This window comes from Gymnoscopelus braueri (genome assembly GCF_963280865.1).
Source record: "Gymnoscopelus braueri genome assembly, chromosome: 10".
NCBI lineage: Eukaryota > Metazoa > Chordata > Actinopteri > Myctophiformes > Myctophidae > Gymnoscopelus > Gymnoscopelus braueri.
Window position 1 is genome coordinate 21,418,904 of NC_137611.1, and position 19,360 is coordinate 21,438,263.

The window sequence follows — 19,360 nt, forward strand, 5'->3', positions numbered from 1 at the left end:
TTTTTTTTCAAGCATTTTGTTTTTAAATAGCAGATCTACAAGCTCACAATGCGTTGTGATAAGAAGCGTTGTGAGCTTGTAGATCGTCTATTTTCAAATACTCGATGGTGTGTGAATTAAAGGGGAAATCCACCCCTTTTCAATATTTAACTATGTCATTAATATAGCATAAAGGAGTTGTGTGGAAATAAGAAAAACGTTCCCCCCTTTCTGTGTTGTCTTGAACTGGAGGATTGATTCTGGGTTTAACATTGCAAATTACACCATGATGAGTCATCACAGTGTAATTTGCAATGTTAATTTTTTTGCAATGTTACATTTTTTTGCAATGTTAATTTTTTTTTAAATTTTTTCTTATTTCCACACAACTCCTTTATGCTATATTAATGACATAGTTAAATATTGAAAATGGGTGGATTTCCCCTTTAAGTGAAGTGTTCATGTTTCTTTTGGGCTGTTTTCATAGACCTGGTTACTTATTTCTTTCACAAAATCTGGCAACACAGCCCACATTGGCCACGCCCTCTGACTGTTTACATTACAATATACGCAACGCACGTAAGCAGGCGGTCAGTTGAGGACAGTGGAAAGTCGATTACTTTCGTTTAGCATTGTTCACTAAAACAGGTAAGTCTCATAATTGAAATAAAATATATGTTGCTTGCATTTCTCTGCAAATGTACCACATGTAGGCTATGATGTGTCAATTTACTGGTATTCTACTAATTCTAGACTGACACGGGCCAAGCTTTTTGGTGCATTGTTTGTCTTCTAACGCTTTGTAGTTTTGCTACTGTGTAAAAGTAATAGGCTACGTTTAAATGTGTGATCGTGACCATGCATTTTTTTTATTTCACACAAGATAAAGAGGAAATTTCAAGAAAATAGAAAAATAATATAATATTGACTATATAATATTGACTATATAGCCTAATATAGTATTATTTTAATTATTTTTAATTCTGAAAAATAATAAAGTTAATTTTTTCATAGGATACAGGATAGGTGGGCACTATGGACATCATGGGCACCTCGATGTAAAATTGGCTATTTTGTCCAAAATGTTAAAGAATAAAATATTTGAAAAATGGTTTTAAGTAATGTAAAAGTATACATGATGGGAACATCATTATCAGACTTAATGTTATCCTTCAACTTCTTGTTTCTGCCCCAAAATGACTGGATATACAGGTTTTGTAGCAATTTGTAGCAATTGTAGAAATATTAGACCTTTAATTGTCGAATGTTTAAGCATGTTCTAATCATGTATACTTTACTTTACTTAAAAACATTTTCCAAATATATAGCCTATTTTTTTTTACAACTACAGTTGTGCCATGTTCTTGTTCCAGGTGTGTCAGAATGGTGGTGCTCTCCAAGGAGTATGGATTTGTGGTGATAACAGGCGTAGCCAGTATGGTCATGGTTGGGCACTTGGCAATGAAAGTGGGAAAGGCCCGGAAGAAGTACAAAGTCAATGTGAGTCAAGTCAAGTGATTTGGGGTTGGACTTGGACGATAAAGAATGGAATGAATTAGTCATCATCATCTCTTCTTTCTCGGGCCTTGTTACACAAAGAATTTATATAAGCTCTTAAAGCTCACTGACACAAGCTAAAGCTTTGGTTTATGCTGAGTCACGTTTCATCATTAAAATATTCCCTTTTACAAAGACAATGCAACTGTCCTAAACCTCACATGATGTAGGATATAGTAACTTGGTCCTAAATGGTCTGCTTACTAAGCCCGTAAATGTTTTTTTTTGTTGCAAAAAATAGCTAATCTACATAATTTGAATTAAAAAAAATGAGAAAAAGTTGTGAAAGTTGTCAAACAACTTTTGGGGGCTGTGGTTTTCCTTTTTGTTTGAATAGAAGAAAAAACAGCCACCCATAACATTTAATATGGTAAACTAATCTACAGCCTTTTGTCGTTATTGTCCTTTGTGTGACAGCTGCCTCAGATGTACAGCGAAGACCCAGACACAGGAAACATCTTTAACTGCATCCAGCGGTCTCACCAAAATACGTAAGTAACTGAAACAACTCTTGTTGACCAAAGTGCTGTACAGACAGGAGGTATAGGTAAAATCATAAATACAAAAACCATAGAGATGATGTAGATCGGCAAAATTGCTGATATACATGCTCACTACGCATTGTGAGTTTTACAATTGACGCTTACAGAGTGATTTACAGTAAGCAAGGAAAACACAAGGTTATACATGAAATGCATAGAATAATAATCTAGGATCATAGGTAAACCAATAACCTATTATCAGTCTAAACAGTCAGTTTAATATAAAAAACAAACACCAATAATCTGTACATTGAAACTATACACACTATAGGATGCCAGGTCTACAAATGACCTGGCATCTGTCGACATATCATGCTATCTAAATTACATTTTAGCCTTTGCATAAGCCTGCAAGGTCGTCGAGGCTAGGACAAGTGCTACGGGCTAAGGTGGAGTCTGAACAGGCGAGTCTTCAGATTACGGCATTAAACAATGTTAACACTGTACTTCACATTGATGTTATATGTGGGAGTTAGCTCAAAAGTTAGTTAAAGTTTGAGAACATATAGGCAGACAGTGGACAAAAGCAAGTTATTATTTTGTGCAACATGCAAAATATTCACCCCTTGTGATCGCCCCCTCAAAGGGGGTGCCAAACCTGGGGCCGGGACACCAGGTTGGGAAACAATTAACTAAGTATTAGTTCACTAAGTATAGAGGGTTTAAGTGGTTTAAGGATTCAATGGTGATGATAGGGAGCGGAATGCCGTTCCACAGTCTTGGGGCTGCGCCAGCAAAGGTGCGGTCAGATTCACTTAGAGATGTATTGTATGCTACTGCTGTCAGACAAGTTCAAAGTTCATCTGCTGTTATCTTCTCTTGATAGTCTGGAGATATACCCTGCCTTCCTTTTCTGCCTGGCTGTGGGCGGCCTGCATTGTCCTGTGAGTTCAGTCCTTGCATTTCATTTCATGTCAAAAACTTGTAAAGTGAAAGAATATGACAGTGACATTAGAAAGTGTTTTCTTTTGACATGCTATTGTGGCATTTGTGTGTGTGTGTTTGTAACAGCGTCTTGCTAGTGGTCTCGGGGTCGTGTGGATTGTATCAAGGGAGGTCTATGCACATGGATATTCCACAGGAGGTAAGACATTTTATTTTTGGCCGTGGTGCTTCACAAAATGCACCAGGCACTATTGAGATGCATTTAAAACTTTTGAAAACTGTGTATGCTTTCAGAGCAAAGTCATTGAGTGATTGTCATTATTTGTGTGTAATAAGAAATGATGATGTTTTACCTGTCCCAATCAGATCCCAAGAAAAGGATGCGGGGGGCGTTTGGAAACATTGCCATGCTTGGATTGATGCTGACAACCCTCAATTTTGGCCGTCACCTGCTGGGATGGTGCCCACGTTCCTTTAGCACTAGCAAGTTTCCTGCTAGACAGCCACTACTTGTAGCACCTGTAGCACCTGGCCTGTGAGGTTCTCCTCCTTGGTGGTCGTAATATGGACACCTTATGTTATGTTGTCTCCCTCATTCTCTCTGCTGTCCATCCCTTACATCTTTTCTGGGGCATGGGTTGGAGTGGTCTCGTTGGTAGCGACGGAATTTTGATTACCCAGAAGCTCTTTGTTGAATATCTCTTAATTCAACCACCTTCCAGTGGCTTGCACATGTTTCCATCATACCACTGTAACAAAATGGTACTTTTGACTATCCACAGATTTCACGATTGCAGAATTATTTTTGACCATCCCTCATACTGATTTGCAGAGAAAGACTGATCCTCCTGTCCTCCTGAAAGTCCAGCAACGTTTGTCTCCATTTCAACGTGATATGTGCACCGAGGTATGTGGGGGAAGGACCAAACAGTACCTAACTATTGAGGCCCCTCAACACTCAAACGGGTGTTTTTGTTTTGTTTAGTTTTTAGTTTTTAAAGCATATTTTTGTAAGAGTTGCTTTAAACGAAGGACGCCTCTGCAAATAAGAGAAAGCACTTAGGGTGTTGGGAAAATAAATTCACGACCTACTCTTGTTTAGTAGAATCTTCATGTGTATATGGTTATTTTTATATGATGATATACTGCTATGGAGAAATGTGCAACCCTCCCTCAACTATGACACATTACAGCCAAGTTACTCCACAGAATACAATGATACAGCAGAGAATTAAATTCTATTTCTTCTAAATAATCTGGGGTTGTGATTCTTTTTCTTACATATTTTTTTAGTTACATACGTGTAGGTGGAGCTGTTTGCTTAAGCAGGCAACATTTCGTTTATTGTATTTGTAAAGGGCGTGGTTTACCTATTAGTCTCTGTAATTTTTTCAAACGCACTATACAGTGCTTGCCAAGACAAATTGATTTATAAGCCTGTTGTTCCATTGACCTCAAATGCACTAATGCCATGTCACCTAAGCAAACACTGTTAAGGCGGCTCATATGAAGTACCCTCTGTATGAGCACAAACCGTAGGGTTTACATACATGTTTCAAAATGTTTTATTATAGAAAAAAGAACAGGTCCATAAAACATTCACTTCAGTCCACTTTTCAACTGCATATCATAAATCACTGTTGGCACTTGACTGTAGGTAAAACTGACAGTAACACCAGGTAAAACCAGCAGTAGAATAGAGCTTCCAGCACATATGCAGAAGGCAACATACTCTAGTTAATATAGATGTAGGTAACATCAATCTTATTATGATCGCACTATATTTGAAAGTACTCTGATGCTGTTTTTAGTTTATGAACATGAACTAAGTATATTATTAAAAAAAGTATTCAACTTCCACATTGTTTTTACATTTAAGAATAAGCAGATATATCTAATTTACATTTTTAGCATAGCAATATTCTCATCTACATTCCACTCAAGTATAACATCCAAATGAATATAAGTAGATCTAAAATGTATATCAACCACCAGAAGGATAATTTACAAAACATATTCAAGTCACTCTTAATTAAATGGGACCAAGAGAGCCACGTTTGCGTTTCATATTTACATTTTTGAGTTGGTGTTTAAGTAACAGTGCTTAAAATGACCTAATTGAATGATTATTTCCTGTAAATGATCTGTCTATTATCTTCATGCATATGGCTTTTGAATGATTAACTTGCATTCCTCATTATTGTCAGATAAATACAACTTTCTACTAACAAAAGGCTTCCTTTAGTGATTTACATTCAAAATCATTTAGATTTCAGACCTTGGCCAGTGGCACTCAACGCTGGTCCTGGGGACCCGAGTAGCTGGTGTTTTCCTTCCAGCTGTCTCAGTCTGGCTCTCCAGGACCATAGCTGAATAAAATACCTATTGGTCCTAGTCTCTTGGTTTTACGACGACCTGCAATTCTAGGCAATTTGGTTTGAAAAAGCACTTTTCTCATATTTGGTCAACTCAGGGATCATGCATTGAAAGTCTTACCAGAGCATTTTAGAGACTCTCCAGTCACTTTTATTATATTGTCTATTATATATAGATACTGCTAATCCTTCCTCTGTCCCATATTACTTTACTGTATACTTTTCACTATTAATAACCTAGTAGCAATACATTACTTAGCCTGAGGTTGTCTATTGGAGTCATCTGACCAAGCAGGGGATCCTCACTATCTCTGATCACCCCTAGGGGGCAATGTGAACATTTATGTCACATGAAAGTGCTGTGCATCCATTGCCATGGCTAATACCAGCCATAGAGGTACTGCTAAAACAAACAAACAATGTTCCCATTGCACTAAAGAGGAAACGGCTCAGCAGGGCACATTTCGGGGATATACAGTAACTGCGTCCAGTCAAAGGCTTCAACTGGATCCAAGATGGCTGTTTGGTGTTTGCTCTGTTTTGCATACGCTCTCATGAGGAAATCGATGTATTGGTCACCTCCATCAGTATGAATACCTGGAGAGTGGTGTGTCCTCCAACAAATCATCCTAGAGAGCATCATGAACAGGAAGGACGTGTAACTATTAAGCACGGTTTAGAATCATCACACACAAGTTGCTGCTGAATGTATTTGAAACTAGTTTGATATTGTACTGTTCTAACTCACCATCGGTAGATCTTGGAGTCGATGGAATTCTGGATGCTCTGTCCGTTGCCGGAATTTCAGGAAGAGGACGACGGAGATGATTGCAGTGGTGACAATAAACACTGACACCAGACCAGCCAGGAGGGGATCCAGAGGGGAGGTACGGTGTTGCCGGGGCCCTTTGACGTCTAACATGGCACAGGGGAGGGTGGGTAAGTTGAACAAAAAGGTTTATAGCATGTACTGTTACAGATTTTGCTCAACCGAATGGAAGGCGTTCATTATAATAAAGATATTCATTACTAACTGCAACCTATTCTTAAATACATTTCCCATAGCAGTAAATTAGCCATCCTGGGCCATCCCACACTATCCTTCACCGTTACCTTCATCTCCAACGTTGAGCTCAGATGGCCCCTCCTGACGTGGTTGGCTGGCAGGGGGGTAGGCCGGAGCCGAGGCCTGGGGCTGGCTTGTGGTGGGCGGGTGGGTGTTGGCCTGGGTTGGCGCCTCAGTGCTGGCGTGCGTGGAAGGTTGGGGTGTAGTAATATCCTGTGGTGGAGGGATCGAAGAGGGAGGAGCAGAGGTGGTCTGAAGGTCTGTACCCGCGGGTGTAGCGCTGCTGTCAGGGGTTGAAATGTACTTTAGAGGGGTGGATGTCTCTACCTCGGGTGGCATCGAGGCGCTGGCTGGAGAATCTGAGAACGCAAACAGGAAGGAAGTCCGAAATAACGCATTGTCAGTATTTATTCTGTATTGCGAAGAAATTACACAGACATTAGTCAGGAAAGGGTACTGTTGATTCAACAGGTACTGTTTAACCACATGAACCCTAGCATCTATTCTGGACATGTCATATGTGGCTTTAAAAAAAATATATAACACAGATCTACAAACTGAAAACACACAGCATTGCAGCACGTTGTGAGTTTTTAGATCGGCTATTTTCAGCAAATAGATTTGGTGTAGATGGAAAAAAGGAGTGGACCAAGTGTAGAACCCAGGGGGGGGCAGTCAATATAGAGGTGGAAGCACTCCAAAATAAGGGATGAATGGTCACTGATTGACAGTGTCTTACAAACCCTTATTTTATTTTACTGGTGGATTTCATCTTATTGAGTCATTCTTATCAGCTGAGCACCCACGCCCAAAGGCAAGCAGAGGACGCGCACCTGGCTCCAGTTCCAGATATATAGGGCAGTCTTCCCAACCTTTTCTGGATCTGGGCCTTCTTGAAATGGGCTGTGTGCATTTTCAGAGCAGGTTTATTCTAATGATCAACCAATCAATTGTGTTCCGGGTTGGATCAATGGAGCTAGTATGAGTTCCTATTTATCAGCACCTCAATGAAAACTCATTTTTCAAGGTTTTAAAGAAAAAATACCATGACATTCTTTAACGTAATTTATTTCATGTTGTATTATCATAAAAAATCTTAGCGTATAGCCAATTATTTTGGGGCCCACTTGCAATATCCTCACGGACCACCAGTGTGCCCCGGCCCCCGGGTTGGGAACCACTGATATAGGCTTTAAGTGGTTATGGCACAGTACGCCAACGATGACATAATAAACACTAAGTGGGCAATGATGGATTCAGTCTTGGACTTAATGGATTCAGCCTTTGGACCATTCCACTTTTAAATCTTGTTTTGAAAAGTGCTATGCTGCCTTCATCAAAAGCATTTCACCTCAAAGTCATCACATTCACTGACTTATATTAGAACAAATATGAATTTAGCATTAATATGAAACAATAACATTTTGAGAATGTGAGCATGAATGTCAGTTAAAGTAACTTTTTTTCAGGGATGAGAAACAACCACAGTGACAACCATCACCATGTTCTGCAATGACAGAACTTAAGTACAGTACTAAAGTAAATTTAAAAAACTTTCTATCCCCCACTGCAGGGGAGTTATCTGCTCTGTTAAAAGACACCTCTTACCTCTAACGGCCATGCACAAACACATGCCATGCCATGAAAAGAGCAGTAAGAGGCAGACTATGTTCATGCTATGCTGCTGGTCATCTCGCTGAGCATGAGGAGAGCTACTGCGTTTGCGAACTGTTTTACAGCAGTGTTTTACAGTGTGGGCTGGTTTATTTTTAAGATTTTACACAGCCCACTAAACAGAATGGTTGGAGCTATGGCAACAATGCTCTGGATTAATGAGCATGCAGTATCTTCTATTGAACATGGACAATAACAATGTCAAGTGGAAAATGAGAACAGAATCGGAATGGTTTGCAACACATTCATAATGATTATCTTTCTGGACTATTCATTTCTTATTTAGGTGTGTGTTTAGCCGTGTGCAGTTGCGTGATGCTGAAATCCATCATAACTGAACAAACACTGGACTATGTACTATAAGCAGTGGTGTAAAGTAACTACAGTAAGTACATTTACTTAAGTACTGTACTTAAGTACAATTTTGAGGAATTTGTACTTTACTTGAGTATTTCCAATTTCCAATACTTTTACTTTTACTCCACTACATCTCAGAGGCAAATATTGTACTTTTACTCCACTACAATTATTTGAAAACTTTAGTTACTAGTTACTTTTCAGATATTGTGAGAGCCATATTTGAAAGAAATCTGTATTAGAGTATTTTTGAGTACTTTGAGTATTTGGATTACATTTCTTGATTGCCATTATTTTGTACATGCTTGTGAGTTTGCTGCTAATTAAGTCCATTGAGCCAGTTGCAAGAACAGCCTTTGATTAGAAGCTTTCTGTATTAACAGCACCTGTGTCTAGAAATGTTTGTCAGTCTAGAGCTGGAAGCCTAGGAGCAAACACAGTTTTTTGACCCTGTTAAGAACCTACAAAACCTGTTAAGAACCTACAAACCTGTTAAGTTAGAACCACCTTTTTGAACACTTTGGATTTATATGTCATGTATGTTTTTTCTGTGCACGTTTTTCTTCACTAAAAAGTTAAACTCATCAAGGTGTGATTTTTTGGAGTCAAGCTTATTGTTTTTTGGGCTTTCACTGGAATTAAGAATTGGGACCAACATTTTGTCAAAAAACTAGCTCAAGAGAAGCAAGTATAATGGAAGACTAACATCGCTGGAATTACCCACAAAGGAAACTCAAGAAGTTACAGTGACTGTTAATCTTGTGGAAAAAGAAGAAGAAAAGGAAATAAGCATTGCACTGGTGAGCTGAATATTGTTGATTTTGTCATTGCCGTTTTTGAAGATATATTCAAGCCTATATCTGAAGACAGTGCACTTAAGGAACAGTTTGCAACGTTTTATTGGAAGCTTTTTTGTGAAGTTTAAATATTGCACTGTATTTGCATTGAAAATACGAAATGCTAGATGATGCAACAACCATGGCCACAGATACTCCTAGCCACCACAAGAGGGTGTCAATACCCACAGAAAAGGCTATGGAAGAGAAACTCCATAGACTGATTGGATCTAGGAGAGCAAAACTAAGGCATATAACTAACAAAATTAACGAATTGGATATGCTGAAGAAAGATGTAAGCAATGTGGATAAAGTTGAACAAATGGTTCTGGCTGACCTTGCAAAGCTGTGTACAGAATTCAGTGGTGCTAATGATGAAGTGACAGATCTTTTACCTAAAGAAGAGGTTACTGCTGATCAGAATAATTGGTATGAACCGAAGATAGCACCAGTCGGAGATTTTGTCAGAGCAACTCAAAAATGGATTGATGGCGTGCGTGAAATAAATAAAGAAGGCCCTCTCAAAGAGGGTGAAGAGGAAGATGACATCAAGCCTGGTGACAGTGCTTCTAATGTGCAATCTTCAAGAGTATCCTCTACCACGTCTTCTGCACGTAGAAAAGTAGAAGCAGAAAGGGCAGCACTGCTGGCACGGGCAGCAAAGTTAAAGGAGAAGCAAGCCCTTGAATTGGAAGAAGCCCAATTGAAAGCTAAGAAAGAGCAGCTGGAGCTAGATACAGCCATTGCAGAATCTGATGCCAAGTTACAAGTACTTGAAGATTATGCAGGCACCCAGGATGGAATGAATGACTACTTAAAGTCACGTGGTGCAAAGACATCAAAAGTAGGCTCTAAGACATCGAAGACAGGACCACAAAAGGCATCTAAAGAGTCAGAGGAGCGGTCTCTAACACAACGTTTCGAAAGTAAGGTTGCCTTGGCACCTTCAGGAAGTGAGAGAGACGGCTATGAAGTGATAAGGCGTCAGAATCAGATTACAGAGATGCTCGTCACACAGCAACAATTGTCTTATCTCCCTAAAAGAGACATACCTGTGTTCCATGGTGACCCGCTCACCTACAGGTCCTTTATTAGAGCCTTCGATCACGCCATAGACAGCAAGGCGGGGAACAGCAGAGACAAGCTGTATTATTTGGAGCAGTTTACCAGTGGAGAACCACAACATCTAGTCTGCAGCTGTGAACATATGGACCCGGACAGAGGTTACAAAGAAGCCAGGGCGCTACTTCAGAAGCATTATGGTGACGAGTTGAAGATAGCCAATGCCTACATAGAAAAGGCTCTGAAGTGGCCTCAGATGAAGTCTGAGGACGGGAAAGCAATGAACACATACGCTCTTTTCCTTATCGGATGTCGAAATACCATGGAAGATATTGAGTTCATGAATGAGATGGACAACCCCACGAATATGAGAGTTGTTATCTCAAAACTTCCTTTCAAGATAAGAGAAAAGTGGAGGGTAACAGCGTTTGACATTCAAGAAAGACATGGAAAAAGAGCCAGGTTCTCAGACTTGGTGACATTTATCTCCCGACAAGCGCAGATTGCAAGTTATCCGCTGTTCGGAAATATACAAGACAGTAGCACAGCTACTGAAGGAAAACCAAAGAGCAGTTTTGATACCAAGACCCTGAAGTCTACCAAGCCAAAGGGAAGCAGTTTTGTTACAACTGTAACTTCTGCTGAAGAGGAGAAGTCACAATACTCACCTTACAAGAAGAATGTAACATCCAACACTGTAAATGCTTTCCAGAAACCCTGCTTGTTCTGCCAGAAGAGTCACGCACTGGATGTATGCAGAAATATAAGAGAAAAGCAGGGTAAAGACAGAGTTGAGTTTCTGAAGAAAAGAGGCCTCTGCTTTGGTTGTCTTACGCAGGGACACTTAAGTAAAGACTGCAAAAAGAGGATGACATGTCAAGAGTGTTCTCAGAAACATCCAAGCATCTTGCATGTCGACAAAGAAGACAGTGTTCAGTCAAAGAAGAATGAGGACAGCAACACTGAGGAAAGGAGCATCACAAACGCCCTCGTGTCACTAGAGCAAGAGACCTGTGGACGCACTGGGGCCGGAGATGAATGTATCCTTGCAATAGTACCTGTAATGGTTAAGTCCAAGAAAAGTGAGAAGACTGTGAAGACATACGCCTTCTTGGATCAGGGAAGTTCAGCCACCTTCTGTTCTGAAGCACTCATGAGGCAGCTGAACATCAGAGGCAGGAAGACAGAGGTCCTTCTGCGGACTATGGGCCAGGAGAAGCTGGTTCCCAGTTACATCCTGTCTGACCTGGAAGTGTGTGGACTCGAGTCAAAAGATTACATCGACCTACCGAAAGCCTTCACACATAGGGACATACCGGTGAAGAGGGAGAACATTCTCCGGCCAGAAGATGTGATGAGATGGCCCTACTTGAAAGAGGTACAAATCCCGCAGCTCGAAGCAGAAGTCGGCCTGCTGATCGGCACCAACTCGCCTAAAGCTATGGAGCCTTGGCAGGTGATTAATAGTGAAGAGGACGGACCCTACGCAGTTAAGACCATCCTTGGTTGGGTAGTGAATGGGCCTGTAAGAAGAGAGGATGACATCACATCAGCAGATGGTGGTCGCAGTCACACAGTCAACCGTATTTCCGTAGCAAGCATTGAAGAACTGTTAGTCCAACAGTACAATACAGACTTCCCAGAACAAAGCTGTGAAGACAAAACAGAGATGTCTCAAGAAGATCACAAGTTCATGCGGTCAGTCACTAAGTCTGCTGAGCTTGTTGATGGGCATTACTGTATCGGCTTGCCATTGAGGAATGAGACTGCCAATATGCCAAACAACCGCTGTGTAGCTGAGCAGCGTACAGTTGGTCTAAAAAGAAAGCTCAGCAAGAACCCAGACTTCCATGAAGACTACAAGGGATTCATGGCAGGGGTAATAGAGAAAGGCTATGCTGTGAAAATCCCCAAAGAGGAGCTTAGCCGAGAGGATGGACGTGTATGGTATATACCTCACCATGGGGTTTACCATCCAAAGAAAAACAAGATCAGGGTAGTCTTTGACTGCACTGCAAGGTTCCAAGGAACATCACTGAACGATCAGCTGCTTCAGGGACCTGATCTAACTAACACCCTCATTGGCGTCCTGACAAGGTTCAGAGAGGAGCCTGTCGCTATGATGGCCGACATAGAAGCGATGTTCTATCAGGTCAGGGTTCCAGACAAAGATGCTGATCTACTGCGTTTCCTTTGGTGGCCGGATGGTGACCTGAGTCAACCCGTAGAAGACTACCGAATGACTGTGCACCTGTTTGGAGCCACATCGTCTCCCAGTTGCGCATCATATGCCCTAAGAAGAACAACTGAAGACGGAAGGAACAAAACAACACCGGAAGTGGTGGACACAGTCCTCAAAAACTTCTATGTTGATGACTGCTTGAAGTCTGTGTCCTCAGAAGGTCAAGCTGTTGCTCTGGCGAGGGACTTCAGTGCCTTATGTCACACTGGAGGATTCCGTCTGACCAAGTGGGTCAGCAACAGCAGAGTTGTCTTGTCGTCTATCCTGGAAGAAGATAGAGCTACTGAAGTCAAAAATTTGGACTTGAGCCATAACCAGCTTCCTATGGAGAGAGCTCTTGGTATCCAGTGGTGCACTGAATCAGATACGTTCCAGTTCAAGATGCAGCCACAGGATAAACCAGTCACAAGACGAGGGATTCTCTCCGTGGTCAGCTCCGTTTATGACCCCCTCGGTTTTCTGGCCCCCTTCGTTCTGCCTGCGAAGCTTCTACTAAGAGATCTGTGTAGAGAGAAGAAAGGCTGGGATGATGAAATCCAGGGGGAGCAGGCACAAAGATGGATGAAGTGGTTAGCCGACCTGACACAACTTGCAGATTTTCGCTGGGAAAGATGCCTCAAGCCTGTAGGGTTTGGATCTACAAGTATGGCACAGCTCCATCATTTTTCAGATGCCAGTGAGAATGGCTACGGCACAGCTACCTACATCTCACTGACAAATGCACAAGGCAAGAAACACGTCTCCTTTCTGATGGGCAAGGCCAGAGTGGCACCGCTCAAGCAGGTTACTATACCTAGGATGGAATTGACGGCAGCCGTCGTCGCAGTCAAGATCGACAAGATGATGAGACAGGAGCTTCAAGTACCACTTGAACCGTCTGTCTTCTGGACGGATAGTACTACTGTACTGAAGTACATCGAGAATGATACGGCTCGCTTCAAGACTTTTGTAGCCAACCGAATCTCGATCATCCGTGAGGCTACTACCCCAACCCAGTGGAGGTATGTAAACACCTCAGTTAACCCAGCAGATCACGCTTCAAGAGGTTTGAAAGCGGATCATTTTTGTCAATGTGAGATTTGGATTCATGGTCCGAGTTTCCTGATGAAAAATCAAAGTGAGTGGCCAGAAAGACCAGATCAGTCGAATCATGTTGAGGAAGATGACGTCGAGATCAAAAGGTCAGCTGTAGTCAGTCTTCTTACCACAGACACAAACACTGCTACACTGAGTAAGCTAATTGACCACTACTCAAGCTGGCATCAGCTGAAGAAAGCAGTGGCTTGGTTTCTCCGGCTAAGGGAGTTGCTGTTGCACCTAAGTGGCATAAGGAAAGAGCTACAAGCTACCATCAGTCACTCTGAAGATGACCCAGTCAAGCAAGAGATGCTTCTAAAGCAGCAACTGGAGAAACGTATAACAACTTTGGAAAAGAAGCCGCTCACGGTTGAAGACCTGAACGCAGCTGAACAAGAGCTAATTCTCTTCAGTCAGAAGCATTCATTCCCAGAGGAAATTGAAGCTTTGCAAAGAAGGGCACATGTCAAGAAGAGTAGCCCACTTTACAAGTTGGACCCAGTTCTGCAGGATGGAGTGTTGAGAGTAGGTGGACGGTTGAGTAGGTCTGCTATGCCAGAAGAGGCCAAGCATCCCGCCATCCTTTCAAAGCACCAAAGAGTTGCTACTCTCATCCTACGACACATCCATCAGGAAGTTGGGCATTGTGGTAGGAATCACATGCTCGCAAAGTTACGGCAGAAGTATTGGATTCCTAAAGCTAACTCTGCGGTGAGAATAATTGTCTCAGAATGCACTGTGTGCAGAAGATTGAATGCCAAGGTTGGAGAGCAGAAGATGGCAGATCTGCCAGAAGACCGCTTGCTGCCCGACAAACCCCCCTTTACGAATGTAGGGGTGGATTACTTCGGACCATTTGAGGTCAAACGAGGGCGCAGTATGGTCAAACGATACGGTGTAATCTTCACCTGCCTCACAATCAGAGCAGTTCATATCGAAGTAGCCCACTCTCTGGATACCGATTCTTGTATCAACGCTCTGCGTCGCTTCATCAGTAGAAGAGGACAGGTGGCTGTTATACGTTCCGATAATGGTACAAACTTTGTCGGAGCAGAGAGGGAGCTGCGTGAAGCTATTAAGGAACTTGATCAGTCCAAGATACAGGATGTGATGATGAAGAAAGGGATCAAGTGGACATTCAATCCACCAGCTGCTTCCCACCATGGAGGGGTATGGGAAAGGCAGATCCGAACAGTAAGGAAGATTCTGAATTCAGTGCTCAAGCAGCAGACCATGGACGATGAAGGTCTTCAGACTGTCTTGTGTGAGGTCGAGGCCATCATCAATGATCGTCCCATCACCAAGGTCTCTGATGATCCGAACGATCTCGAGGCACTTACTCCGAATCATTTGTTGTTGTTGAAGACACAACCAAATGTGCCTCCAGGTGTTTTCAATAGAGAAGATCTGTACGCGCGACGGAGATGGAGACAAATCCAGTACCTTGCTGATCTGTTCTGGTCAAGATGGACCCATGAGTACTTGCCGCTCCTTCAGGAACGAAATAAATGGTCGACAGTAAGAAGGAATTTCCAACCTGGAGACATCGTTCTGATTGTGGATGACTCCGCTCCTAGAAATTCATGGATGATGGGAAGAATCCTCAAGACCATGCCAGATTCAAGGGGAGTTGTGCGTCGTGTCAGTGTGCAGACGAAAACCAGCACCCTTGAGAGACCAATTACGAAGCTCTGTCTGCTACAAGAGGCGGTGTGAAGAGTTCCTAACAACAGTAAAGGAATGTATTTCAGTTGATTTGTTGATCTTATTATGTATGGCTCTAAGTAATGCTTAGTTGTAATTGTTATGCTTCCCGCCTAGCCAATTAGGGGCCGGAAATGTGAGAGCCATATTTGAAAGAAATCTGTATTAGAGTATTTTTGAGTACTTTGAGTATTTGGATTACATTTCTTGATTGCCATTATTTTGTACATGCTTGTGAGTTTGCTGCTAATTAAGTCCATTGAGCCAGTTGCAAGAACAGCCTTTGATTAGAAGCTTTCTGTATTAACAGCACCTGTGTCTAGAAATGTTTGTCAGTCTAGAGCTGGAAGCCTAGGAGCAAACACAGTTTTTTGACCCTGTTAAGAACCTACAAAACCTGTTAAGAACCTACAAACCTGTTAAGTTAGAACCACCTTTTTGAACACTTTGGATTTATATGTCATGTATGTTTTTTCTGTGCACGTTTTTCTTCACTAAAAAGTTAAACTCATCAAGGTGTGATTTTTTGGAGTCAAGCTTATTGTTTTTTGGGCTTTCACTGGAATTAAGAATTGGGACCAACAGATATAATTTATGATATAATGAAACATACATTAACCACTTTAACCCTATTTCATACATAGGCTATTTGAAAATAGCCGATTGACGCGTTGTGAGCTTGTAGATCTGCTATTTTCAAATATTTAGTACTTTTACTTTTGGTACTTTAAGTACATTTTGATGCCAATACTTTTGTACTTTTACTCAAGTAATTTTTGAATTCTGGACTTTTACTTGTAACAGAGTATTTTTATATTGCAGTAGCCTATTGGTACTTTTACTTACAGTAAGTAAAGAATTTGAGTACTTTTTCCACCACTGACTGTAAGAACCCACAAAACAAAAGTCAATCAAATCTGATTCATTTGATTACCTGAGAGATAGAGGACAGACGCAGTAGTCTTATCGGTGTTGTCATCGGTATGTGCAGCCGTCGACATTCTAGTGGTTGTGGTTGTCCCATTCCTGTCAGCTGTATCTGTCTGTGATTGGCCTGTCACATGGCCGCCGGTGGCAACTATGGATGTAGCTGTGGTTCCGTCCTGGTGTTCAGAGGTTTGATAACTCGGAGTGTCTGAATCATGTTCCAACTCCGCTGCATCTGTTGGAAGGACTGAGGACGCCGAGGCTCCGGCTTCACTGGAAAGGTCAACTGCGGTGAGTGTGGTTGTTGTCGGGCTGTCCTGACCTTTACAAAAGTAATGATTCAAACTCCATTACAGGAATAAGCATACGTGAAACTAGGGAAATATGACTATAAATCAGTGGTTCTCAAACCTTTTCATGTCAAGGACCCCCCAAAGGTATTTGGCTGCAGACCCCCATCTGAAAATATTTTTGTGCCACTGCCAGGGACCCCCATACAAGATTTGTGTTGTTAAAAAGTTTCAAAAATATTCAAAGTTTTTCACATTTTTTTCAAGATTTTCTGAAAATAGCAAGCTCACAAGCTTATTGATCGGCTATTTTCAAATAGCTAGGGACCCCCTGGAACCCCTCAAGGACCCCTGGGGGTCCCTGGACCCCACTTTGAGAACCACTGCTGTAAATAACATGAATCACATTGACATTGTTTTGTTCCACCGGAGAAGATTGTCATTTATCGGCAGCAAACACGTTAACACAAGTTAGGTTACCATAGCCTAGGCTCACCATTATGTTGCTATACGTCCTGGAGGTCAGCTATTGGATTTAACCTTTCAAAATCATCTCTGACATGAAGGTATCATAGTATCATAGTATCATATCCACAGTGTTATAGTATTTGTAGAGTTGTTGTGAAACATCTGAAAAACATGGGTTCAATGAAAGGAAATCCAGTAGCTGACCTCAAGGACCAGATCTTGTAGTTGATTTTGTACACTTTCCTGCATTTTCACAAATTTCGAAAGGCTTCACAACTCAACAAGTACTATGACTGTTACTGGCCTTCAAGTCACAGAGAGTTGTTAAAAAGTTACATCCAACTGGCCTGTATATGCTATATACGGTAAAAAAAAATTGTTAACTTTGCTGCATTTTCACAAACTAATGAATGTTTCAACTTAAAAAAAAAGCATTTCCACATCAATGTGCAATGTTTCAATATCAAGCTGTCTTCACTGCAAAAAGAAAAACAATAGGATTTGGTCAATTTGCAGTCATGCAATTATAGACAAAATTAATTAACATTTTCTTGCACAGCAAATGAGTAAGGTCACACACACACATTCTCTCTCTCTCTCTCTCTCGCTCTCTCTCTCTCTCACACACACACACACACACACACACACACACACACACACACACACACACACACACACACACACACACACACACACACACACACACACACACACAATCTAGCATGTGACAGACTGTTCCCATGAGGTCATTAGGTTCTGTTATGTAGCCAGCATAACAGCCATTAATTTGTAGCCTACAATTTGTAGGCTATACCAATCTCTATCAATGTGATTATAATTTATAAAGAAACGCAACAAATGTAGCAATGTAATATTTATAAAGACATGGGTGAGTTTAACCTCTCATACACTTTGTTCTGGAGGTATAAAAGTATTATTAGCATGTAATATCTAGGCTACCTTAACTCGTGGTTGCGTTCTTATTTCTTCATGAGCTCTATATCAAAGTAGACTATCAGGCAACATTAGGCCTACATGAGTGGACACCAAATATAATGTATAAATTAATAAATAGCCTAATAGGATAAGCATATCATTCACAATCGATCATCTGATCTGAGTGACAACAGTGTTGTCACTCAGATCAGACGATCGATTGTGATGTGCTTATCCTATTAGGCTATTTATTAATTTATCTAATCATGCTGTTGTCACAACAGCATCATGAGATCAGAGACAGAGGTGTTATTTATTATTATAGGCTATACTGTACAAGCACGCTCAACGACTGCGATCCCTACCCTTTGTCTGCGATGAGCCGGTAAGGACCACCAATGCGCAAAACGCAAAATTAATTTCAATTTTCATCTCATTCGCTGCTTTCCGTGAAGATGAGCGCGATGAAATGTAGCCTACACAAACAAACGGCTTCTCTTGTCACGGCGGCTCCCTTCTCTCTTGCAGCAGGAGAGGAGATGTTCTTTCCGTTACGTTATTTGACAGGGCTCATCATCATCGTCATCATCATCATCATCACCACCATCATCATATGGCTAAAAATATCCTGAGGGAGTTGGGCAGTGGAAGGGCAGGGGTGGGGCTGGCTGGCACTCATCAGGGTTGCCATGTCCGCTTAATTAAGCGACTTTGGGCTTATTTTTCTGTAAAGTTGCTTGTAACTATTGGTTGTTGCGGGTTGCGTTTTTTTGGACTTGTTTCTAAAGTGTACTTGCTTATTTAGGCTTGCATCCAAAAAAACATACATTTTTAAACCAGTGGTTCTCAAATATTTTCATAAATGTTGATTGTACCAGGGAGCATTTGTGTTGTTATTGTTTATTCCAAATATTCCACATTTTATTCCAATAATTCTTGAAAATAGCAGATCTACAAGCTGTGAGCTTGTAGATCGGCTATTTTCAAATAGCCGATAAAGTAGATGGTTGCTCCTGGTAGAACTGGTTGCTTATTATTTCTCTCACAAAATATGGCAACACTGGCTGGCACTCATTTAAAGCCCGGTGCCAGTTCCTAATCTGCCGCACGACGGTGGTGTGTGTCGCGCGTCGAAAATATAGCAGACCTCCAAGCCCACCTCGAGTCGCCGATGCTACCCGTTGTGGGGTTGTAAGACGGCTATTTTCGGGCTATAAAAGTAGGCTTTATACTTCGTAGTACGACGGTGTCGCTTGCCAAAACGACAACAGTAGGCTACTACGTCGCGACGCATAGACAGCTGATTCTGTTCTTTTTGGCTAACGGCTTTACGCAATGGATGGAGTATAGGGTGTACCAAAAAGTAGCTCTGGTCCATAGCGT

General features: G+C 41.5%; 2 protein-coding genes across 2 annotated transcripts; one reads left to right on the top strand and one right to left on the bottom strand.

The window, feature by feature from the left end:
- The first annotated feature begins 538 nt into the window (after window positions 1-538).
- On the top strand, window positions 539-4,218 carry mgst3a (microsomal glutathione S-transferase 3a). The gene is made up of 6 exons (XM_080439132.1): window positions 539-627; window positions 1,353-1,479; window positions 1,954-2,027; window positions 2,905-2,962; window positions 3,090-3,162; window positions 3,330-4,218. Exons 2-6 carry the CDS (start codon window positions 1,363-1,365, stop codon window positions 3,500-3,502), a joined length of 495 nt encoding a protein of 164 aa, XP_080295258.1. The 5' UTR covers window positions 539-627; window positions 1,353-1,362; the 3' UTR covers window positions 3,503-4,218.
- Window positions 4,219-5,507: 1,289 nt separating this feature from the next.
- On the bottom strand, window positions 5,508-18,520 carry LOC308092958 (uncharacterized protein). Its single transcript, XM_080439131.1, has 5 exons — window positions 18,343-18,520; window positions 16,291-16,605; window positions 6,452-6,763; window positions 6,087-6,253; window positions 5,508-5,967 (listed from the first exon to the last, which is right to left on the bottom strand). Exons 1-5 carry the CDS (start codon window positions 18,407-18,409, stop codon window positions 5,923-5,925), a joined length of 906 nt encoding a protein of 301 aa, XP_080295257.1. The 5' UTR covers window positions 18,410-18,520; the 3' UTR covers window positions 5,508-5,922.
- Window positions 18,521-19,360: the final 840 nt, after the last annotated feature.

Bases quoted from the DNA above. Each gene is read 5' to 3' on its own strand.
- LOC308092958 (XM_080439131.1), bottom strand. From the start codon at position 18,409: ATGAAAATTGAAATTAATTTTGCGTTTTGCGCATTGGTGGTCCTTACC. The intron at 16,606-18,342 runs GTAGGGATCGCA...ACTTTTGTAAAG, and splicing joins CGGCTCATCGCAGACAAAGG to GTCAGGACAGCCCGACAACA. The intron at 6,254-6,451 runs GTAACGGTGAAG...GTGCCATGTTAG, and splicing joins GCTCAACGTTGGAGATGAAG to ACGTCAAAGGGCCCCGGCAA.
- mgst3a (XM_080439132.1), top strand. From the start codon at position 1,363: ATGGTGGTGCTCTCCAAGGAGTATGGATTTGTGGTGATAACAGGCGTA. The intron at 2,028-2,904 runs GTAAGTAACTGA...TTCTCTTGATAG, and splicing joins CAGCGGTCTCACCAAAATAC to TCTGGAGATATACCCTGCCT. The intron at 2,963-3,089 runs GTGAGTTCAGTC...TGTTTGTAACAG, and splicing joins TGGGCGGCCTGCATTGTCCT to CGTCTTGCTAGTGGTCTCGG.